The sequence below is a fragment of the Pagrus pagrus genome, assembly GCF_965226575.1.
Source record: "Pagrus pagrus genome assembly, chromosome: 2".
Taxonomy (NCBI): domain Eukaryota; kingdom Metazoa; phylum Chordata; class Actinopteri; order Spariformes; family Sparidae; genus Pagrus; species Pagrus pagrus.
This window is the reverse complement of record NC_140186.1, coordinates 18,342,761-18,367,030: the sequence shown is the minus strand read 5'-3', so window position 1 is coordinate 18,367,030 and position 24,270 is coordinate 18,342,761. Positions and strand designations below refer to the sequence as shown.

Below are 24,270 nucleotides of genomic sequence, written 5' to 3'. Positions count from 1 at the left end.
TTCTACACTCATCATTTAATCATTTGGTCAATAAAATGACCAAAAATAGTAAAAAAATGTCCATTCCAGTTCAAATTCATGTATAAATCCAAGGTGGTGTCTTAAAATGTCTTGTTTTATAAATCTAAAACTCAAAGCTAGTCATTTTACATGCCAGAAAGGTTGTTTTACTTTATGCAATTTCTGATCAGGGTTCATGTTTCATGACACAGAAAGCTAAATGTGCCACACAGAACTGCTTTTATCATCATTGGACCAAGAAAATTGGCTTGTTTTTAAAACTTTGAGATTCAGTTCAGAGATGGACAAGATTCAATTGTTGGTATTTATCTCATAATCAGTTGTTTCTATTTTCTAATTGCTGAAAAAAAATAAAATCATTTAATTCCTTTGGCCAGCAATCTGATCAGTAATCTGCAATCAGAATTTATCAAATAAATGTAGTGGAGTAAAAAGTTCAATTTTTGCCTTTAAAATGAAGTGAAGTAGCAAATGGCAGAAAAAGGAAATACTCAAGTAAAGTATAACTACCTCAAAATTGTACTAAAGTGCTTGCCTACTTAGTACATACCATCACTGGTTAGGAAGAATGTCTGTGAAAAGATTTATGGGATTAAAGATATATTAATGTACTAATTATCATCTGTAAAGTTAGCCCTCATAAGTGCTGAACTGTTTTGTTGTGAATGGCTTTATTTTGAAAATCTTGGCCGGACGTTCTGTGTTGTGTCTCGTTAACTTGACACCGGTGCGCTCGACTTGAACGATGAAAAAAGGCTACCGAGTCCCACCGGACACCAGAGGATCCTCTTCGGACGCAGGTAAGTAAAACTCACCTGGTTAAAGCTGAACACGACATATGTTTAACTGCAGTGTACATGCTGATACTTTAGAGACGAACTGAAACTATTTTAAAAACATAAAAGTTGATGGACGGTTGTTTATGAACAGGTGACACTACAGGTTTGCGTGATTTCGCAATTATGGAGTCCAGGAGCTTTCATGATGCGTTATTGAAGCGCCTCCTTTAAACCAAAAAGCACTGTTTAGAAAGAAGATAACAAGTTTGCTGTAAATCTTTTATTCCATTTGTTTACACTTGTTAATTTCCATCTTTTTATAATCAACATAAATTAAATAGGCTCATTTATAAATGTGGATGTAGTAGTAGAGTTATTACAGGTTGAGCATTTCTTAGATTTGATTTTAACCTCTAAAAAACAAAAATCTTTCTACTGGTTTCTGCCTGAGTGACTTTTCATTGTTGTTCAGATGTTGTCAAACTAGTTCACCCACTTTGAATCCACCTACAGTAACTGAGCAGACTGCTCATTCATTCAAGGCCACAGACACCTAAAGCTTACAATAAGCGTCTGCTTGATGACACCAAACATTGCTGTATGCTGTATACTGTCATATAACTTTAAAACCTTTGACAAGATATTCTCCGGAGACTGCAGCCTATTTTAGCCTCAGTGTTCACAGCCACTCTCCTCTCTTTCATCAGTGTGGAGCAGCAGCCAGGATGATCCCAGTGGGTGAATTCAGAAACCTCGGCACAGAGCAGAACTCAAAGTTTCGGGTCCTGAAACCGTGGTGGGATGTTTTCTCAGAGTACCTTTGCATTGCTATGCTTATGATTGGAGTCTTTGGGTGCACCTTGCAGGTGAGGCACCTTCAAACCAGCTGCTTTGTGATCATGAGCTCTTAAAGCCTTAAATGTTAGCCTTTGGGTGGAAACATGATTATTACTAGCTTTATATAGCCTAATCTTCCTGATGAGGCAGAAACATTTGCATCATTTGTATCTATTTTGGCATATTTTGTTCCCTCTGTGTCTGATGGCACATGCCACAGCAAGTCCTACACAATCTGACCTTCACGTCAGGCAAAAACACAGACATTGTAACTGAACTAACTTGTCTCTCCTGACCCACTTTTTGCAGATTCAGATCGCTAACTTGCTGCTTAATGTGTCTCTCAGCACCTGATTATCATTTCTGTGTCATGTTAAAATAGCGCAGAAGGAAAGCAAAGGATTTAATATAAATCTGTGATAACAACTGAAAAGTTCTGCCGCTTATGTCCTTATTTAAGATGAGATAAAACTTTATTGAGCTAACACTGAAGACAGTCACTTGTTACAGCAGCTCAAGAGTCAGAAGCCGAGGGGGGAAACAAGACAAAAACACAGAAACAATAAAAATAAAGATTGTGCACATAATATACACCTTTATTACTTACATATATGACCATGATGGCTAATTGCACAGGGTTATTATACACACATACTACACACATGTAGTATTATATCAAAATATATAAATGTTAATGGACAGATATGGGTTGCACAGGAAAGAAGAAGGAATTCCCCGGGATAAATGCACAGTATGAATCTTAACGATATATGCTGTATATGTATAGAGACAGATATGTATGATATACTATAAATATGTCATGAAACGTATAAACTATATAAAGATAACTGCACAATATTAATTAAGTGGTATGATATGAATAACTTATTTCCCTTAATGATGAATGATATCGACACATTAACACCCTTCAACAGAACTTGTCTGTTGTTCCCGTTTTCTTTGTTTAAGGTTAAAAAGATAAGCTGTCATATCTGTGTAAGGTGTGTGTGTACTTCTACAGCTAACTTTGTAGGGTAAGGATTAAGGTCAGGCATTTAGTTTTGATGGTTAATGTTAGCGTAAGGGGCTGGGGAGTGCATTAAGTCGAACAGTGTCCTCACAAAGATAGATGCACAAACGTGTGTGCGCGTCTGTGTGTGTGTTGTGTGTGTGTGTGTGTGTGTGTGTGTGTGTGTGTGTGTGTGTGTGTGTGCAGCCTTTGAAGTAATTCCCACGACAGTACTTCCTTTAACAGATTGTCTCTGTAGACAGTCATAAAAAAGTGTCTGTGTTACTTTTTGAAAGATCTTCGTCTTATAGACAGGTGAATTCCCGCCCACCCAGTGTGTCCCATGTGACCTTATTTTGGAAAAAACTTACTTAGTACAATAGTCAACGGCAAGAGGTCTTTGATTGCATTTGAATTGTACCATGTAATACAAATATGTTTCTCAATTTAAAACCCATAGCTTTACTAGTCAAGATGGTCAAAGTTTCAGTCACAGTCTCAATATATGTCACCAATACCAACACTGGCAGAGAAAAAGTATTAAAATGGTGAAAATCACAATCACAAGTCTGCACATATTGACAGCTGAAGTTACACAAAAGGAGTCTTCAGTCAGTATTGTGAGTTAGCTAATATATGGGACCGGCTCTGCAAGATTTCAGTTATGGGTTTTGGTGAGCATTACACGAGACAATGTCACTTACACAACCGTTGAGTGTGTTGTCTTTCCAATTCCATAAGTCTCATACTTGAACAGTTTTATGACAAACAAAAATTATCTTTTAAATTGACAAACATGTAATTAATGGCACAATTCAAAAAATTACAGAAATACATACTTTTTTCTGATATGAGGTTCCAATGCTGTGACTCGAAGGAGCATGACTTCACCTCTCTAATAGTGCAACCTTAGTAAGACAGACCTACTGACAACAGACAACCAGCACAGAGGGAAATGTGAACTGGACCCTGCAGTTAAAACCACTATACCATCTACAGGTGCTACATAATGTACGGTGTGGGGTCAATGCCTCATGCCATGAGGGGCTGTGCTTGGTCTGCGACAATGATTAGGTGGATGGTGCTTGTCAACGTAACGTCTACAGGACCCAAAGTTTTCCATCAGAACATCACATTGTAACAAGATGTTGTAGCTGATTGGTGTCCGTTGCACACATTCCTATTATTTGTCTTCCCTTCCTCTTTCACCCTCAGTCATGTTTAATTTGTTTATTTTCCGCAGCTCACCCAGGACAAGATTGCATGCCTGCCCAGCCACTTCACCAGCCCGACACCTGAAGCAATCGACTGCAGCCACATCAGGTCCTACAGGGAAAATGAAACGTCACAACAGACACTGGTTAAACCTGTGAACCCAATCATCCAGGAGGTGATTGGTCGCAAGAACAACCTGGACATCCACCAATATGTGTTTGTCAACCACTATTGCTACGAAAGGTTTGTCCACTGGTATGCAAAGTTCTTCCCGTACCTCGTTGTGATCCACACAATGATCTTCATGGTAGCAAGCAGCTTCTGGTTCAAGTTCCCTGGGACGTCTTCTAAAATTGAACTCTTTGTTACAATCCTTGGGAAGTGCTTTGATTCACCCTGGACCACGAGGGCCCTGAGTGAGGTTTCGGAGGAAAGAGGAGAGGAGAAACTGGTTAGTTGGAGGAGGAACACCATATCAAAAGATCCTGCAGATCGACAAGCAGATGAGGGGGAGACTGCAGTGCTTCTTCGCTCCTCCTCTGTCAAGTCTAATCCAGAGAAGAAGATACCAGAGCCTCAATCGACCGCCTCCGTCTTGGATAAGAAGGAAGGGGAGCAGGCCAAAGCTTTGTTTGAGAAGGTGAAGAAGTTAAGAACTCACGTAGAGGAGGCAGACCTCTTGTATCTCATGTATGTGCTACAAACATCACTGAAAGTCTTCAAGTTCCTTTTAGTCATCATCTACAGTGCAGTTCTGGTACCGAACATTGAGATAGTTGTGCGCTGTTATGTTCCTCCTGAGCTGACTGGTTTTGACATCTATTGTTGCAACCACAACAAAGCCAATATTTTCTCCAAGCTTGCCTACTGTTACATCTGCTTTGTGGGAGTGTATGGACTTCTGTGCATCTACACCCTCTACTGGCTGTTTCATAGACCTCTGAAGGCGTACTCCTTCGAGCAGGTCAGACTGGAGACAGGTATTAATGACATACCGGACGTGAACAATGACTTTGCCTTCCTGCTGCACCTTGTAGATCAATATGATGCCCTTTACTCCAAAAGATTTGCCGTCTTTCTCTCTGAGGTCAGTGAGAGTCGTCTCCATCAGCTAAACCTCAACTATGAGTGGACCACCAAAAAGCTGCGCACCCGTCTTGCCAAGAACACCAGTAACCGGTTGGAGCTCCACCTCTTAATGTTGCCGGGGCTCCCTGACACGGTCTTTGAGATTCCTGAAGTGGAATCGCTCAAACTGGAACAAGTTAAAAATGTCACCATCCCAGCTAGTGTGGCAAAGCTTGAATCCCTTCAGGAGTTATCACTGATCTACTGCCCAGCAAAGCTCCAGCTGCCAGCCCTGAACCACCTTAAGTCAACTTTAAAAGTGCTGCGTGTATCTTTTGAAAGTTTGGAAGAGGTGCCCATGTGGATGTACACCCTACATGGCCTGGAGGAGTTACATCTGGATGGTCTTTTAACCAATGAGTTGTCCAAGAGCGCCACTCTGGAATCCCTCAGAGAGCTTCGGGCTCTGAGAGTCCTCACTCTCCACTCAAACCTCACTAAGATCCCACCCAGTTTAGTGGATGTTGCAGTGCAGCTTCAGCGGTTGAGCATCTATAACGAAAGCGTCAAGCTCCAAGCTTTTAGCAGCCTGAAGAAGTTAGCCAACATAGCCTCGTTGGAGTTGGTGGGCTGCGAGTTGGAGCGCATCCCGAGCGCTGTCTTCAGCCTGAACAATCTGCAGGAGTTGGACCTGAAGGAGAACAAACTCACCACTGTGGAGGAGATTCTGAGCTTACAGCACTGCCGGCGTTTGGTGACACTCCGACTGTGGCACAACAAAATCACTTACATCCCTGATCACATCAGTAAGCTGCACACCCTTGAGACGCTGGACGTAAGCTGGAACAAGATACGAAAGCTTCCCTCTCGGCTGTTTTATTGCACCAAACTCAGACACCTCGATGTCTCTCACAACCAGCTCACCTCTCTTCCTGCTGAGGTGGGCATCCTGCAGGGTCTCCAGTTCTTCTCTGCTGCGTTCAACTCCTTAGAGACGCTGCCAGAGGAGCTGTTCTCCTGTAAGAGGCTAAAGACTTTGGCTCTCGGAAACAACTGCTTGCCTACTCTTAGCTCCAGAGTGGCCAACCTGACCCAGCTGGTCCGGCTGGAGATTAAAGGGAACCGTCTGGAGTCTCTACCTCTGGAGATATGGGACTGTCCCCTGCTGACTGTCAGTGGACTCGTAGTAGAGGACAACCTGCTGGAACTGCTGCCATCGGATGTACGAAGCAGGCTGAATAACAGCTGAGTTTGTAGAGCTAAGGGTTGTTATGGACTAATCTTTTGTAGGTGTAGCATGGTGGTCACTGATGGCAGGGCTGCCGATGGGAGGGAGCACCAAGTCAGTTGTCCCCTGCCCTCGGTCATCAGAGGGCCTTGAAATAATCTCTAACCATTAAAATAATCTGCTGGGGGGACTCTGGAGATCATCTTGCCCTGGGCACGAACAAAAGTATTGCCGGTCCTGGTCGGTGGGCTGATTTGTGTGGAGGAAATTGAGTATTAACAGACAATTAACCTATGCTGCTGGGTGGGAATTTTCATATAAAAAGCGGCAAATACAGAAACCACAACTGACTGCAAAAAGATGCTCTAGAAACATATTTATAATATCAGTCATCGTTAATTGTTTGTTCAAATCAGTGTCAATGAGACAAAAATCCACTTGCACATGTTTTTGACAATGTTTTTTATGCATTTTCTTAAATACCTTTTTGAAATAAACATTTTACAAAGTTTATGAGTCCTGAAAATACCTTAGTGAATTTATTTTTTTTTAAAAAGAAGATTTTTATGTAGATGGTTTCATTGGTGTCTTCTAATTTAAAGATTAGAAAAAGTATTGTCAAGTCAGGGTCCCATTACTGTTCAGCAGATAAGACGAGGCTTGACCTTGAAATATACTCCTGCACCTCTCGGATTCGTGTTTTGTTTACTGAATAGTTTGTGGATTCTTCCGAGCACAAGTCAAGGGATTTTCTAACTGCGCTGTATCCTGTTAGACAGGTTTTGACATTATGAAGAAGTGTTTCCCACAGTGTGGTGGATCATGTTGCTCCCTTTCAGACACTAAACAAGTAGAGGGAGAGAAAGCCTTTCAGCAGCAGAATAAAAGGTATTCATCTCTGTTTATGTATTCAAAGCTGAAATCATACAGGGGGTTATCAGTCAGAAAGAAGTCAAAGCAGCCTGATATGTGTTGAGCATAACAGGAGACAATGATTAATCATTCACAGAGAGAAGGAAGATACAACTATTGTTCATCAAAATGGATGAGTAACATATTGAGTCTACTATTGTCTGTGTGTACGTACATACACTTTCAGCACATCATGTGTAAAGTAATGGCTACCCCAGAATTTAAATGTTGCTTCTCTGTTTAGTTTTTTAAGATCTTAAGCACAGTTGAACTTTTACAGTACAATATGGGCGAAACAGGAGGTGATTTCTAGTCAACAATGGTAAGTAAGTGGAATTTGAGCAGTAAGATGAAAATTTATGAACACATCCTCATTTTTTGATTGCCACTGACTCCCAAAACAAAATATTTGAGCATTTCCAGAACAACATGACTGTTGAAGCGTACCAGCAACAGCAACTTGTCGTACACTCTCTGGTTAGGTTAGGTTTAGGCACTCAAACTACTCGGTTAGAATTAGAAAACATTGTTATTTCCTTTAAGGGTCGCTTCACCAATTTCACATATTAAAGTGTGTTTACAGGTCTTGAGGAGTACTACTACATATGTGAAAAAAGTAGTATAAAGCCTTTTGCGGCTCCAGTGATGTCACTCTGTGATTAAGCTGCATTGTGGGTAACGTAGGCGCCAGGTTTTAAAAAGGAAGGAAAATGCGTGGAATAAAAAAAGGGCAATATCTCTGGTTTGATCATTTGTTTTTAAACTGTTCATAATGAGTCCAACAGGAGGAGTGCAATGAGACCAGTGGACTGCTTTTCAAAATCTGGCGCCTAAATTACCCACAATGCAACTTAACCACTGAGTTACATCACCTGAGGCAATTTATTAGATAACGCGCAGCTTCCTCTGGAGTCACAAAAGGCTTTATACTACTTTTTTCACATATGCAGTACTCCTCAAGACCTGTAAAGACACTTTAGTGTGTAAAAGTTACCCTTTAAAAGGTGAACCTGAATACATTTTACTTTGAAATTCCTCTATTCAGTGTCTCATACAAACAAATACACCCGTCCTATTTTTCTGCATTCTTTCTGTCTTTGCTCCTCATGTTCATGTTCCCTCTGTAAACCAGTGTGTCTCGTCTCAAACCCACATGTGCAGGACAAACATTTATGCCTCAGCCTGAACTTCAGAGCAGTCGTGTCCCGGCTTGCATGGCTACAAGTTGAGGACATACCTCAGTAATACTGGAGCATACAGTGACCTGCCCACGCTGCCACACACATAAAATCTCTGAAAGTGTGAAGCTTTGTCAATAATTTACTTATTTCTTTTCCTCTCTCAAAGTGGCAGTCAAGTGCGTCACCAGCATTAACCAAAAGAGATGTGATGGCATCATTGTGACTAAGGCGCAGCTGGAAATAACAACATGTTTTGTCTCTTAAGAGCTTTGTTTTGAGTTGTTATGGGCGATATCTTCAGGTTAGCGTGGTGTACTGACTTGAGCGTGAAATGCTAGAACTGCTGCCAGAGTGTAGGGTGTGTCTTCAGGCCCGGTTGTGCTAATTCAATAGGAAAATCAGATTGGGAAGCTTCTTCCTGCCACGTGAGTTTCTGTTGTTCGGAAGTCTAAAATGTCAGGATGCAGCTCCTGTGGGCTTTTATTCCCTGCAGCTTAATGAACTGAATTGAAGTGAGACAGTTTGTAGGTTAATAGAGCATGTGTACACTGACTCATCATTTGTGATTTCACCAGTTATTGGTATCAAAGTTCATAAACCATCAAACATTTTATATTATTATAGCACCGGGTGACTTTCTTGGTTGATATTGCACCCTATTGCAATCATTCATGAAGAACTCAGCAGCTTTAAGGACGGGTTTGGATTCTTTTGAAGTCAATCCTAATAAGATGCTCACATGTTCATATATACTCTGAATGTGTTATTGATCACTAGTCATTCTTTTGTCTATACAGGCTGTGACCTGGGGCTACAGCAAGCAAAAGCCAGTCCATGAGGAAAAAAAAGTTCATTTCTGACTAAAAACCAATTGATTTGGCTGACTCAGACTGAAAAAACAAACTTCAAAATGCATTTTTCCCATTTCTTACAGTGTGGTTATATCAGGAAGATGTCACTTCTCAGCCAGTATTGACAGAAGGAACAGTTACAGTGATCAATATGTCTTTGAGTGTACATATGGCCATGTAAGACAAAAATGTTAATCCTTTCCATCTTAAGCCTCTCATTACTCGTCGTGGTCATTTCAGTATTGATTACTTTGGGGATTGTGTTACCGATTATATCTGGTCTAGGCAACACAAAAGAATAGTAAAAATACTCATTTCAATGTCCTAGAGCCCAAACTGAGGTCTCAGAATGTCTTGTTTTGTTCAACTAATGGACCAAAATCCAAATAAAATCCTTTCAATATAATGTATGATCAACTGATGCAGCTCTAATAGAGAAGTAAGGGGCATCCTTATGAAAGAGAGCTATAAGACGCTGACCATGCAATATGCCCAGTCTGAGTCCTGTTGGAGGCTTTTGTTGCATGTTATCCCCTTTTCTCTCTCTCACTTCAATTCTCCTTTGTCTATTATCCACTCAAGGAAAATAAAACACACAAACATACTTAAAAACAATGGATGCAAACCGTCACCACTCGCATATTTACACTTATGCACTTATTCTTTCATTGTAACACAAGTTAAGACACCTGACTCATGGCTCTGCTGTCAGTGGTGTCGTCGTCATGTATTCCCGCAAATCTGTCTGCTTTTTGACCATGTGACTGGGGGAGAATGCTGATACTGGTTTTTCTTGTCAACCTTTGTCAAACCTGTCACTCTAACTGTGTCTTTCCCAACCTGCAGAAAAAAAGACCCACAGCAGTGTTTATACAGCGCAGTATACACACAGTATACACACCCATATTTGTACTTGAGCTCTACCTAGTGGCTGGAGGCAGGTCTGTCCTGAGGCTGCTTCTTGCACTAACATGTTTACAGCTGTTGTGTGACTAAATTTAGCTGTTTTGGTGTGAAACTATATTTAAATATAATTAGTGGTTGTGTGTCTATACTACATGAGATGAGGGAGTGGTAAAGACACTTAACCAGAATGCTGCTGTTTCAAAACCAAGCTGTGAAAATATGGGTGTGGAAAGTAAATGGCTCTTTTTTTTCTTCTCAATAACTACTGCTGAAGTACTCTTGAGCGAGGCATTTAACGCATTTAACAAGTTGCTCCAATAGAGTTATGTTCAATATCCAAAAGCCAAATACTGTGGTTGGACTGCAGCTCCCAGCAGGTGTCTATGTAAATTTGATAAGGAAGGTGAAAACAACATGCAACTGCTGACTGCAGGCCATTAAATCCAGTGGAGGAGGAAGTATTTGAAGCCCTTACAAATTTACTTGAGACAAGTGAAGGTGATTATTGGTCAAATGTACATAAAGTAGCAAAGTCCTCATAAATCATTTTTATTATTACTGAATTTTTTAGCATTCAATATTTAAGTTTTGAGCTACTTAATGTTTTACAGGGTACTTTGATATGGGGCTGGAACAGTGACTTTAAATTTTGGCATTGAAAATGAAACCTAAATGTAAAAAGGAAACACTGACATTAAAACACTTGGTATTGGAGTATTGGAAAAAGTTGTATTGGCACTGAAGAAACACAGTAAGTTTAAAAAAGACAGAAAGAAGAGAAATTACAAGATTGTCGTTGAAACACCTCAAAATACAAACAATTTTTTTTTTTTTAAAAAGGAAATAGTTTTGATGTCTGTTTATATTTTCCAGTTCCATCATGACCTTTTCCAATAGCGTTTCAATCACTTGTACTTTACTTGAGTATTTCCATTTTCTGCTGCTTTAAACTTCCACTTCAAATGGAAGGCAAATACTGTCCTTTTTACTCCACTGCATTTATTTGATAACTTGGTCACTAGTTACTTTGCAGACTGTATGCTGAATCAGAGCTTAAGTAGCACATTTTTAAAATGATTTGTTTTTATTGGATCGAAAAAAACACAACAAAGCAAAGATCACACATGCCAGAGAAATGTTGAATATCGGATCAGATAATTGGCCAGGCCAATAATTTGGTCGACACAGTATGTATAATTTACTTTTACTCATACATGTGATATTTAAGTACATTTGATATCAGATACTTTAAGACATTTACTCAAGTTCAATGTATATGGGTGACTTTCATGATACCAAAGTAATATTTGAGCACAATATCTTTACTTTTCCTCAAGAATGACTTTTGGGTACTTTATACAACACTGCTGTTGATTTATAGTTTGTGTGTAAAGTCTTTATTAGTAAATTAACCAGTAAATATAGCTGGCAAATAAATGTAATGGAGTAAAAAACACAATATTTCTCTCTGAAATTGAAGTTGTAATTGGTACAAAATGGAAAATACTCAATCCGCCACTGCTTCATTGTCAGAGAAAGCTCAAGTTTTCTGTCAAATTAATTCAGAAAATTAAATGAAATGTTTCAGACAAGATGTGCTAATATTGTGAGAAATGCACTTGTTATCACATGTAAACGACGCAGTGGTCTTTCTGTGACATCATGAGGCTCAACACACAGCGGCCCAGCAGCACAGTCCTTGAACTGTATCTCCTTTGTCGACTGCTGAAGTTGGCCCGTGACACGCAAGCAAACAAAAACCCATTGTGCTGTGAGAGCCCTGAGCACAAACATCAGCAAACTGCCACCGTTACCTACAAGCCTCAACAAAACAGGGCCCTCATTCTTAGTGAGCTGCAATCCAGCTATCTGTGTGACCTCTGAGAGGGTTTCCACATTCCAGTGTGGAGTTATTATAAATGCCCTTGATGAATCACCTTGAACCACCGTTTTGTCTATTAAGGCAGAAAGGAAAATCATATAAATGTGGTTTATCAAAGGCTTGAGCTAATATTGTACAAACCAAACGATCATAGATTGATTTAATTTATGCTTCAGGTGCTTTTTTTTTGTGTTTGTTGTTTGTTTTGAAATATGAAAAAAACAACAAACAAATGTCAGTCAGTGGTCATATTTGCCCTGTCACGTGAGCAGTGATTTTTTTTCATTTAAATTAATTTTATAGGCCAGATGAGGTCAAACTTTCCAGTATTTCACAATAAAAGCAAAAATAAAAGAGAGCTCAGGATAAATTCTCAAATAAAAGCCGTTTTATGTGGCAGAATGTTTTGTCATCTTGTTAAGTGTTATGATGGTTTAAATACCATTTTAAAAAGACTATATAACGTCATTTTAAAATTCTTTGAAAATGGTTCATTTCAAATAGAAAGAAAATCTGCCTGATAAAAACAAATGCATAATCATACACTGTTAAATCTGACAGTGAGTTTACTTTGAGAAATTAAAGAAACCGATAACCTCAAATTACAATTATAAATAAATGTTAAGATAACTTTTTAGCGCATACAACTAAAATTTATTAGTCTACTATACTTGGTAATTGGTTTCCTTATGTTTTTTAAAGTAAAGTCAACTTTTAAAATTTACAGTGTATATAAAGCTCCTCAGTGTCTTTAGTCGTAGCTACAGCTTGGAAGTCAGTTTGTCTGTCCAACTTAAAAGCAGCTAAAATCAGTGAACTGTTTAAAAAGAAAACTATGACTTCAAAACTTCAAGTTCAACACTTTATTTTGTGCTTTCTTCTTCAAATATTAAAGTGAATAATCTCACTTTTGTTTTAAAAGTATTTGTATAAATAACATTTCAACAAATCACAATAAATGTCACTATTTACAGAGTCACAGGAATATTCAGTCCTATTCCAACAATAAATAAGAGTAAATTCAAAGTCTAAGTACATCTAATTAAGAGAAACAAAACTATGTAAAGCAATCAGGGTGCACCATGTCAAGTTTTGTAAAACAAACAAACAAAAAAAGAAATGTTTAAAAACACATACAACTGTTACAATTCTTACACAATGTAAATAATGCAATCATTACAAAAACACTGGGGAAACTATCTACAAATGTGCACTCCCAATCAATAGGGACAACAGATAGTATATAAGGTGCCTAAATTGCACTGTGCAAAAGAGGTGTCTACTGTATATAGCCACCCATCCACTGAAAATAAGCTGCCAAGACAATATGTCCTGTCACACATTAATGCTGAGCGACTATTAACAAAACAAATAATCCTTTACACAGCAATGAATTCAAGTCACCAGGTTTGAAGCAAAGAAAAGTTAGGTTGGGGTCACCCAGTGGGCACCCAGACATCTGACTAACTATGAATGTGAGCGAAAAGCAAGTCAATCATATCAGGTACACATGAAGCTCGGGCCACGTCTATGGCTGTCTGACCGCTGATGTTGGCGTGCTTCAGGTCGGACCGTGGTGCCAAGAACTCTACGACATCCCGGTGGCCTTCCCGGATGGCGATGTGGATAGGCAGGGCGCCACTCTGGTCCGGGATGTTTACAGAAGCGCCGTACTCCACCAGAACCTGCAGCGTGTCCAGGAATCCTGTCCGTGCAGCGTCGTGCACAGGCGCTATCCCGTGTTTGTCCTGCACGTTGGGGTCTGCTCCTTTTTCCAACAGCAAACTGGCAACCTTGGAGTTCCCCATCATCATCACCTGTAAGAGATATGAGAGGAAGGGGGGAGAGAGAGAGGGAGAGAGAGAGAGAGAGAGAGAGAGAGAGCGAGAGCGCGCACAGTAAATTCAACACTGGTGTGTAAATGACCCTAGATCGTCTCAGAGGCTTTTTTAACACTTTCATGTCAGAGATCTCCACAGAGATCACTAATTAATACTTAAATGTTAAATTGTATTCCCGAAAGTCACTTCAAAGAAAATCTGTAAAGTGGGACCTGGTCAAGAATTAAATACAGTAACTGTCTATAACGTTAATGAAAACATACAAATATGTTCCTACAAACTGTTTATCAGGTACATAAAAGTGAGAGAAATGCAGTTTAGTTTAGTACATTATCAGTACAGTATCTTCATGACTGTTATGATGTTCAGTTTTTGTTGAAGTCTAAGTGCTGTATCGTAGACAACTGGACTGAAACAAGTCCAGTTGTCTAGAATACAGCACTCAGATTTACCATGAACCTTCATCAACATCTTTTAGTTGAAGATGTTTTAGAGAGGTTGATGTTTTTTTCATCAGGTGATTTGATTTTTGGAGATGAAACAATCTGTGCTGATAGAAAATCAATCATAAACATTAAGTACGCTTAATGAAATAAATTCCAAACATTCTCTGGTCTCAGCTTCTCAAATGTGAGGATTGGCTGTTTTGTATTTGTTTTTGTTTTTTTTACAGTTATGAAATATCTTTATTTTTCAGACTGTTGGTTGGTTTCAGGACGTCACTTTGAGGTCTAGGAAATTGCGATGGATATTTCTTTCCATTTTATAGTAGTAACAATTATGTTCATTGTCTATTTTTCTTATGATTATTTCCAAGATTAATCAATTCATTGTTTAGTCAATGAAATGTCAAAGAATTATAAATATTTTTTTAAAAAGCTTGTCACAGTTTCACAAAGCCCAAAGTGATGCTTTCAAATGGCCCCTTTTGTCCAACCAACAGTCCAAATCCCAAAGACCCTTCATTTACTGTCATAACTTACAAAGAAAAGCAGCAAATCCTCACATTTTTAAACTGGAAGCAGCAAGTTTTTAACATTTTTGCCTGATCCATTTTCGTTCAAATCGACTAATAGTTGCAGCAACAGATTAATTGATAGAGACAACTGTTAATTAAAGCCTGAGCATTTTGTCTACATCATTTATATAAATAGCAGAAACACCTCTTGGTATAACACGTTAATAACAATTCGACAGCAATGATCATGAAGTAAAATCAACAACTCATTCTCACATTATTTGAGCTGCCACATTAATTGATTAATCATGTAATCTGTAAATTCCCAACTATTTAGATAATTGATTAATCGGATTGAGTCTCAATTCTCATTTCAGATTCCTAAAAGTGAATATTTTCTGGTTTCTTTTCTCCTCTGACGGTAAACTGAATGTCTTTGTGTTGTGGACAAAAAAAAAGGACATTTTAGGACATCATCTTTGGCTTTGGGAGATATTAATTGACATGTTTAACCATTTTCTTACATTTTATAGACCAAACAACTAATTGATGAATCAAGAAACTAATGGTTGGTTGCAGCCCTCAGCATTATAACCTTCAAGAAGGAAGGATTTAGAGCATTGCTGCGTAGTAGTATCTAATAACCTGGCAACTTAGTGTATATCCTCTTTATTATATATTTCTAGCAAGTCAAATCATCAAATATTCTCCATTTTGCTTGGATCTGGGTTTAACTTGACTCTACCAACAGTCTTAAAACACGGTGCTATAACATATTCATAACAGCTCAGCACAGCCCTACGTACCGTTATGTCAAGACGAGAGGAGACAAGTGTCTACAGTCTGTGTGTCCAGTTCATACCTGTGTTAGTATGAATTGTGTGTCAGCATGTCTGTGAGTTGGTGCTCACCTGTAACGCGGTCCTGTTGAACTCATTGAGAGTATCAGGATGCACCCTGCATTCCTCCAGGATCCTCTGCACCTCGCTCGTCTTCCCTTTGGCTGCCGCCGCCGTCAAAGCTTTACCAGCATCCATCTGACTAAGGACCATTATAGTCTCTCTTTCTGCCTGGTTAGTAGGAGACGTACAACAACAGTCAGACCCAAACTCAACCACGGGATCCTCGTTATGACACCGACAGTACAATGAAGAGTAAAGCGGCGAAACGGGGATTCAGGCACATTAACTACGACTACAGCTAGCTACTAACAGCATCCGGCTAACGTCATTTAGCTAGTTCCCCGTTGACGCCATGTTATCCGACTGCTAGCGTAATGTTACATCGGGTCGTTTTAACAAACCGTCCGTTTAAACAACAGAGCTGTGCGAACACGGCTGTTGTGTCGAGAGCCAGACAGCTCACGTCAACTGAATCTCACAAACAATTAGCATCCCGGCTAACCGCTAACGTTAAAAAGAGAACAAACCGTAGAGCATTTACGCATACCTTGTTCGTTTCCTCGAGATCCACTACGCCGAGACGATTTTCTATCCCGCTGTTTCTGAAGACCAGTATTTTTTAAATAAAATCCGAACAAGGAGGGTTTATAAACATTAGAAAATACATTTGCGCGCTGAGATCTACACAGCGGTGTCTCCAGACTACAATTTACAAACATTGGAGAGAACACACGCCGACCAATCACAGCTCGCCCGGAGGGTGTTGCTCTTCCATATATGGTAAAAGAGGCCGGGCTACAACTCTGTTACTACACTATCACTGTGGTAACAGCGACAGTCAACCAATCAGAGCCCGCAGTGCAGAAAGCGGGCGATTCGTATACGTTGATGTCTTCAAAGGCAGTTCATTCACATTTCTGACCTTTGCTTGTATTTCTCCAGAGACAAGTGTGGAAAAAAGGCGGGTGTAAGGTTTTAATTTTAGGCGGAATTTACCGACTGTGATTTCACAATGCATTACTACAATATGAGGACAAATCTGCCCTTACATGGTGTTGCAAACTCATGGGGAAAAACAAAGGGGCTGGAGGAGGATACAAAGGTTTAATATTGACAGGTTGTTTGAGGGAATAAAATCATCACACATTTAAATAATTAGCAGTGGTCCCACAATAGAAACATTAAAATCAAGCTGCACACAGATTTCGTAAAACAAGATCACTGACAGGTGAAATTCAAAGACATTCTCTCAGTCGCGTTAAAGTGATTATTGATGTTCCTGTGAAGGTGCTGGAAGTGAAGAATATAAGGTAATCCCTCAGGCTTTACACATTGGTCCTCAGCTGGTAGTCTACATAAAAAGAAAACACATGTAAGGAGAAAATATTAGTCAAGTTCAACTTGATTCAATTTCTACATCTTATGTTTATATTACCACTTGCTTAAATAGTACAATATGTCACAGTAAGTCACATCACATTGAAGACTGTATGGCTGTAGCTACACCTGAAGGCTGTTTGTATTCTACATTGATGGTATTTTACAGGCCAATTCCAGTATTTTCTTTACATCATACAATACATTAAAGGTGCACTACGTAGTTCAGGGGAAGAAATTTTAAGAGAAGAGAAAAATCTTGAGATTGATTTTCACTATAGTACACCTTTGAATTTGACTAGCTTTAGCCTAATAAATAAACAAATAAAGAATTTATCAGTGTTTATTTATGGGTCGAGAAAATTCTCCATTGTCTTTGTTTATCTGAAAATGTCACAATGCTGAAAATAGTTCCTAGCACATAAAAAGTTAATGTTTGGTAAATACATGTTTATTTGCAGGGCAGAGACGTGTTGGGAAATGAAATGTAGAGAAAATAAAACTTAATGTTCTTAAAAATCCAAATAATATAAGAATTGAGAAGTAAATAATGGCTTTTGGTCAAATTTGGGGGACTGGGAAATGGTGGACCTGGACTCGGGACCTCAGTATTTCTAAAGTTGTGGATGCAGCCTTGAGTATGTAGGAATTGCTTAATGTACCTCCACTCTGTGTAATGTACCGCACCCAGGGTAGAGCCTGGTAACCACTTTTTTCAATGATCTTCATATATCGCACCTGGTAAAAGAAAGAGAGTGAGTGAGACAGGGTAAGACAACATGTTGAGGCAAGTAACATTACTGTGCATCATCACCAATTAAAAATAAATCTAGTTTACGAGTCTGAGCACACAATCTACAGGACCTGACCTGACTATCCACGAGCTGTAAACGCCCTATGTGATCTTCTCAGGGGATGTTTAGAGCTTTAAAATGGATCCATATTGATATAAAGAAGATATAACATGCTCTAACAGGCCTCAGATCCATAAAAAAATGTTCCTCCTCTCAGATGGACTAGACTTATAAACACACCTGTATTCCTGAGACTGTGAAGTATGGGATTTCAAATTTGACAGTAATGGGAGGTTTTCCCTCAAGCTCGTCGTTCTCAACGCTGGGCAGCCCGAAATGAGCTCTCATTAGAAACTCTTTGCCTCCCTGGATGGATGGACGCACATAGACAAACAGATTAAACACGGAAAGGCAGAGAGATGGACAAACAAGCAGAAAGACACAGAGAATAAAAGACATTTCTGTATTTGATCAGAATGTAATGCATTAAGAAAGTGATATAATTTAAAGTCAATGTAAAAGTATATTTCTTACAGGGAATGACTTGATGGTCCACACCACCATGTTCTTCTCAGGCACATATTTGGCGTTGCCTGTGCTGGTTTTGAACTTGGGTGAGTCGGCATCGCTGGGCACAGGGACCCTCACCTCCACATTATTTGCCACAGACTGTTTTTTAAATTGTCCCTTTGCCTGAAAATACAACACAATATCACAGGATATATTGTGAAAGCCTTTTGTCTTGCAGTCTCAGAAAGGCAACATCAACTGTTACTGATAAGATAGTTCAAGCTATCAAAATGTGAAACAACTGGAGACATGAGACAAACAGTAAGGGGAATAATTCTTGCTCTAATTGTTGCTAAGTTTTTGTCAGTTTCCAAAGTAAACGTCTCCAGTGACATTGTAATTTAGATGTGTCTTAAGTCAAAATACAGTTGTTCGGTACCTTAACCATGATTTCCACTCGACTGTGAGAGAATTTCTCTATGACTGATTCAATCCATATCAGAGGCTTCACCTGTAACAGATGAAGGAAAAGGTTTTATTATAAAAGTTTTACATTTAAAATATACATATACACATGATCCATCAGTATCCATGTTAATTTAGGTCGTGTGTTTGTATGTACTGATGTGTGGCTAGTAAAGCTGTCAGAGTTGCACTACTAGTCTAATTTTTTCTTCATATATTGCATATGAAATAAAGTAGTGTATTGTGTCAAAATTGTTTCATTTCATTCAAGATTTTCATTGATCTTTAGACTGTTTCTTGTATTAAATTTCCCCTCTCGGGATCAATAAAGCCATCCATCCTCCATTCATCCATTCAATATTTTTAAAATGGAAACAGCCTGCTCGGATAAGTTCCTCAAATATGTACTTGAGTGCTCTGTTACGTTCCACCACTGAACACCAGCACCAAATCGAACCTTAATCAAGCTCCACTTTGGCCAGCCCTGGTTGTGGTGTGAGTCGTTAATACGGTAGATGGTGTATAGAGGATTTAGCGTGAATACAGTGTGGTGCTGTATTGGACTAACGTGCGTGTTGATGCGGTAAGACATGAGCTCAGACTCCCCGTCCGGAGGAATGAAGGAGATCGTTCGATCACTCTCAAAGCGTGAGAGACGGACACACTGGTGGAACTTCACATCCTCCATCGTCACCGTCTTTCCCTTATCACCTGAACAAAACACAATACAAACAGAGGTATTAACTTAAATGTAACTAAAGCAGACAGATGAGCTACATTATGACTGATCGATGTAGACCCTGCATGCGTACGTCCAGTGAGAGCAAAGAGCACTCGGTCGTTGAGGCCCAGCCGCAGCTCGGGCATCCCAGAGAGCATGGTTTTCAGCTTGATGCTGCCCACGATGTCACTGCTCATCACACTGCCATTAGCATTCACCTGAACAAACAATACACAGCGGTGGATAAATATGGATAAACTATTTAATTGAATAAATCAAACTAATCTGATTCATCAAGTTGATTAAATTAAACAGTAAGAAAATCCATACAATACTTGCTCTATTATTCAGCATAATATAATTTAGCTTTAACTACATAAAAGCAATATGAGCTATTATTATACAGTTTTGTGTAAAAACAACAAGACTTTCTGACAATCTACTCTAACTTTTATGAAAATAAGTGGAGATGGCGCTCAAAAGCTCTCAGCTAGTCTCACAATGAATGATCCCTTCTTACCAGTACATTGATGGACTCGATGACATCGATAAAGACCTCGTTCTTCTTGTACTTGATCCCCTCTGACCTCCAGGAGACAGCGTTGGTGACGGTGGTCGGCACTTTGGACTTTGCCACCTCAAGCTTGGTTCCTTCCTGAGTGATGTATCTGCAAGAGAAGAGATGGACTACTGTGATTCAACACCACTCTCAGTATACATGATAATGTGTGTGTGTGTGTGTGTGTGTGTGTGTGTGTGTGTGTGTGTGTGTGTGTGTGTGTGTGCATGTGTGCATTTTGGGAAGTCTTACTCCTGTAGGATCTTGCTGTCGGTAGTCTGTGGGAAGCCAAAGTCCATCAGCTCATCCAGCAGCTCGTAGACAACCACAAAATTGTCCTGAATGCTCTCCTCCTCCAGCTCTTTGAAGTACTCTGTGAACACCTGCATAATACACAGAGCAGAAATCAGACTGATCTGTGGTGGCTCTGAGTAACACTATAAATACAAGTTACTCCTCAAAAAATACATTTACAACAGCAAATCGTGCATGTATGTCTCACCTCCACTATTTTGTATAGGAATGAGTAGACGAGGGAGGCGTTGGAGTTCTTGTTGGTAGTGGCCACCACTGTACGGAGATCAGGTCAAGGAGTGTTTTGCACATTTTGTTACAATTAAGATAATTGCTGTTGTTCACTTTGCTACATTTAAATCTTTGCTGCGTTATTCAATACTCTGTGACTTTAATAAAGAGATTCTGTTGAATGTGAATGCGTACTTGAGGGCTTTTCTGAGTTTTCTGCTTCAGCGTATCATTGTGAAGTAAATGCTGATTGCACAATGTAATGTGATGAAACCATCAACGTTTAGATCGGTTCCCTATAAACCTCGCTTTCACTTTTCAATTTTGTCTGCCGCTGTGCATGAAATCTCCTGGGAACAGGAAGGTTAACTGGCGATACAGTCAGGCTACACCCCGGCACCATTCCTATCTGCTCTCGCTCTCACGTGAACTCGCATTTAGTTCTGTGTTGTTGGTAGTTGCTAATCAAAGGAAAACGGAAACGATCCGGTTGCCTTTGCGACAGTGGCACCAACAAAAGTACGACGTGAGAAGAAAGAAGTTGTGAGAAGAAAGGAGGATTTATTTAGCTTAAGTAACACAACAAGTAGCAACATTTTCTCATGAAGGAACTCCTCACACTTCAGTTTATCAGGAATAAAAGTCTTATTCTAAACCACCTTTTTTTTTTCTCACTGGACAGAAAGGGTGTTAAAAACTGTAATCTGCATAATAGAAACTAAAGCTGTTAGACAAACATAGTTGAGTAAAAAGTACAATATTTGCCTCTGAGAGCTCGTAAAGTATATTGTTCGGAAAATAATGGAAATGCTCAAATAGAGTACAAGTACCTTGAATTTGTACTTGAGTAAAAGCACTTAGTTACATTCTGCCACAGCTTTTGTCGCAGCTCAAAGTAACTAGAGTTGTAAAAGATACGGTACAGGTTGCTGTGTTTGATCCACATGAAGTGAACACTGCCGTGTGACAGCACAGGACAGAGGAGACCCTCCTCTTCATGTTGCATGAGTAAAGGCATGAAGTGGTCGATCTCCGCCATGTCCACATCACCTTTGTAGTTCCGACAGATCAACACCTGAGGAGAGGGAATAAAACCACAGGGCTGTCACATGACTGCACGTTTGATCAAAGAGGTGACAGAGCAGAACGTTTTACTCATTTGTAGAGCGCCAGTGCAACATGTAAAAAAAAAAGTGGCCGGAAATACATAAAAATGTACAATGCGAAAAAAAAGTGACAAGAAACAATCTTTAGAATTAACATTTTGTCAAAATAAATGATCCAATCAGGCTGATGTGTGACCAGATGTTAGACTAGAACTGGAGATCTAAAAGGAGCAGCTGGTACCAACAAAGATGCAACAAGATTCAATCGATTTATTAACCACTTTTATGAACCACAATGAGAGTTACAATGGACTTATCTCAATATCCCTAACTCATGTTGAGTAGTGTATTAAAATTACGTGTTAGGTCTGCACGATTAATATTCAAATCACAAGAAGCTGCAGTTTTTTGGTAAAGGGTTAAAAGTTCGACAAAACAGCATTATAAAGGGGTGAGGTGCTGCAGAGAGTCTACAAATCCTGTTCTCTAGGTGTTAGAAAACATGGTTGTTTGGTAATTGTCACCTAATCACGATTTTAATAGTTTTTTCAGTGAAAATGAAAATTGTGATGCAAAACACAAAAACGTCAATATGAGTCATTACAAGTAAAAGGAATAAAAGCGATAAAACAGGCGACATCACAGAAAAGGAAGAGAGAGAGAAGAAAAAAATAAATAATTGAAGGCAAACAAGGATCAGTTCCATGATATCACCTCGGCCTTTACTTTCCTCTTTAAAGAGCAGATTAATGGTCTAATTGAGAAATTAATCAAACTAACTGATCATGAAAATAATCATTATTTGCATCCTGGAATACATGTGACATAAAGTCTTCAGAAGGGGCCACAACTTTTAATCTGCCATTCATATTTTTCAGTACGACTCTGTAAAAGTGTGTCCTACAGACCCTCGGATGTTGTGTTACATAATTTAGTGGGGGTCCTCTGTAAACCCTGTCCACATTAAGAACAATGACCTGCTGTAGCACAAAGGAAAGATAAGATGTCTTCAGATAATACGGATGCAAAACAGGTCAAACCTGCTCCAGAAGCTTTGAGACTTCTGCAGGTCAGAAAAGCAGCACTGTGCTTGGACCAATTTAGATGTCACATGTGGCTGGATGAGTAACACACCCTTTGATCGCACACACACACAACACAAACACTTCCATTTCTCAGTAACAATCACTTCTGTGTCAGGTTACAGACAGAGAGAGAGAGAGATGTGTGTGGATAGTGACTACAAAAAGTTGGTCACACACATGCCATGACTGAAGGCCACAGGTGCTGCATCACAATTAGTCCCCTCAGTGGAGCTATTTGAGGCTGCAGCCTGTCACCACCAACAAACACTGAAATCCGGAAGTAAAGAAGAAAGGGCAAATGAATGAGTGTGTCGCAAGCTCTTTATTAATTTTTAACGACGCCATTAATGATTAACAGTTAAAGAAACAGCTAAAACAAGACCTAAACGGACAAAAGAAGGAGAAAGTGTTGACTTTTATATGTTGTGTCAAGTAAAGCCGGATTAGAAATGATCGACAGTGAGCTCCGGCTTGACTCCTACCTTCCCCTTCAGGTCCAGCACAAATATCGCGGAGGCAGACATCGTGTTTGTGGCCGCAGGAGCGCAACATGCGAGTCAACACACCCACACACACACACACTCAAAGTTTGAAGTCCGACCCGAGTCTTGACCGGCTTCACTGTCGTTTCATCTCATCCACACTGCAGACATTCATCAGCCCGAGGTGATCGTGGACTCCACCGTGTCGTTTTCCTGAAGGTGCCGTGACGTCATCGCATGCAGGTGAAACATTCACCAGCTCACCTGAGCGGAGACGGGGGAGGAGGAGGGTGTGCCGCTCAGTGTGTCCGCTAGAGGGCGCCGCAGACACACGAATGATGGCAGGGACGAAGAGCGACATCGTGACATCACGACATCATTCAGGTCAAAAAACACCTCTTAAAAAATGTATTTTTATTTTAAAACATTTCTGTAAATTGTTTTGTTGTTATTGAATAATGCTGCATAAAGTTTTTGACTAAATTATTTCTGTGTTTTATTTTGTTTTTTGTGTTGCGTATTTTGCATTATGATGTTTTAATTTAATTTATCTGTATATTATTTGATTTAGTTTATTTTAAACAGTCTAGAAACAATTTCTCACCTATTGTTTGACTAAAATATATTAAAAAAAAATAAAAAACAAGAAAAGAAAAGTTCTGGATACACCTACAGTATAGTCACTTTTGTGGGTTTACTAACTCTACTTATTTGACTTTAACAATATTGTTTGTTACCATGATAATCCAAATGGTGCCACTCATCAATCAAAACTGTTTATTGAAAAAAAAAACACATTTTCTAAATCTAAAGTTTTTACTTCCCTTCTAAGCTGCTGCTTAAATCCCTCATAATCCCTAATACACACAAAAAGTTTATTACATTTCTGAGTTATTGTCTGATTTGTAATAGTAGACTAACAGTATCCAAGTAGCATCTACTGTATTACCATTATGTACATTTATTTCGCTCACATTTGTTCTGTATGTGCTGACATTGTTTTTGCCTGAATCCTTTGTTCTCTTTGACCACAGCAGAAGTTATAATTAAGGATAT

At 39.3% G+C, this 24,270-nt stretch overlaps 3 protein-coding genes across 3 annotated transcripts; 1 reads left to right on the top strand and 2 right to left on the bottom strand.

The window, feature by feature from the left end:
- The first annotated feature begins 753 nt into the window (after positions 1 to 753).
- Positions 754 to 6,668, top strand: LOC311266134 (volume-regulated anion channel subunit LRRC8E). The gene is made up of 3 exons (XM_084368334.1): positions 754 to 821; positions 1,508 to 1,666; positions 3,890 to 6,668. Exons 2-3 carry the CDS (start codon positions 1,526 to 1,528, stop codon positions 6,176 to 6,178), a joined length of 2,430 nt encoding a protein of 809 aa, XP_084224460.1. The 5' UTR covers positions 754 to 821; positions 1,508 to 1,525; the 3' UTR covers positions 6,179 to 6,668.
- Positions 6,669 to 12,737: 6,069 nt separating this feature from the next.
- cdkn2d (cyclin-dependent kinase inhibitor 2D (p19, inhibits CDK4)) lies at positions 12,738 to 16,321 on the bottom strand. The gene is made up of 3 exons (XM_084376423.1): positions 16,138 to 16,321; positions 15,600 to 15,758; positions 12,738 to 13,706 (listed from the first exon to the last, which is right to left on the bottom strand). Exons 2-3 carry the CDS (start codon positions 15,738 to 15,740, stop codon positions 13,353 to 13,355), a joined length of 495 nt encoding a protein of 164 aa, XP_084232549.1. The 5' UTR covers positions 15,741 to 15,758; positions 16,138 to 16,321; the 3' UTR covers positions 12,738 to 13,352.
- A 359-nt stretch (positions 16,322 to 16,680) lies between these two features.
- ap1m2 (adaptor related protein complex 1 subunit mu 2) lies at positions 16,681 to 23,456 on the bottom strand. The gene is made up of 12 exons (XM_084376411.1): positions 23,215 to 23,456; positions 21,460 to 21,616; positions 20,519 to 20,586; positions 20,269 to 20,399; positions 19,978 to 20,125; positions 19,549 to 19,675; positions 19,305 to 19,447; positions 18,711 to 18,782; positions 18,296 to 18,454; positions 18,002 to 18,127; positions 17,630 to 17,705; positions 16,681 to 16,941 (listed from the first exon to the last, which is right to left on the bottom strand). Exons 1-12 carry the CDS (start codon positions 23,254 to 23,256, stop codon positions 16,916 to 16,918), a joined length of 1,275 nt encoding a protein of 424 aa, XP_084232537.1. The 5' UTR covers positions 23,257 to 23,456; the 3' UTR covers positions 16,681 to 16,915.
- Positions 23,457 to 24,270: the final 814 nt, after the last annotated feature.

Excerpts from the sequence above, each read along its gene's own strand:
- cdkn2d (XM_084376423.1), bottom strand. The coding sequence starts at position 15,740 with ATGGTCCTTAGTCAGATGGATGCTGGTAAAGCTTTGACGGCGGCGGCA. Across the intron at positions 13,707-15,599 it reads TCAACAGGACCGCGTTACAG|GTGATGATGATGGGGAACTC; the intron begins GTGAGCACCAAC and ends TATCTCTTACAG.
- ap1m2 (XM_084376411.1), bottom strand. The coding sequence starts at position 23,256 with ATGTCTGCCTCCGCGATATTTGTGCTGGACCTGAAGGGGAAG. Across the intron at positions 20,126-20,268 it reads GACAGCAAGATCCTACAGGA|ATACATCACTCAGGAAGGAA; the intron begins GTAAGACTTCCC and ends CTTCTCTTGCAG. Across the intron at positions 18,455-18,710 it reads GAGTGGAAATCATGGTTAAG|GCAAAGGGACAATTTAAAAA; the intron begins GTACCGAACAAC and ends TTGTATTTTCAG.
- LOC311266134 (XM_084368334.1), top strand. The coding sequence starts at position 1,526 with ATGATCCCAGTGGGTGAATTCAGAAACCTCGGCACAGAGCAGAACTCA. Across the intron at positions 1,667-3,889 it reads TCTTTGGGTGCACCTTGCAG|CTCACCCAGGACAAGATTGC; the intron begins GTGAGGCACCTT and ends TATTTTCCGCAG.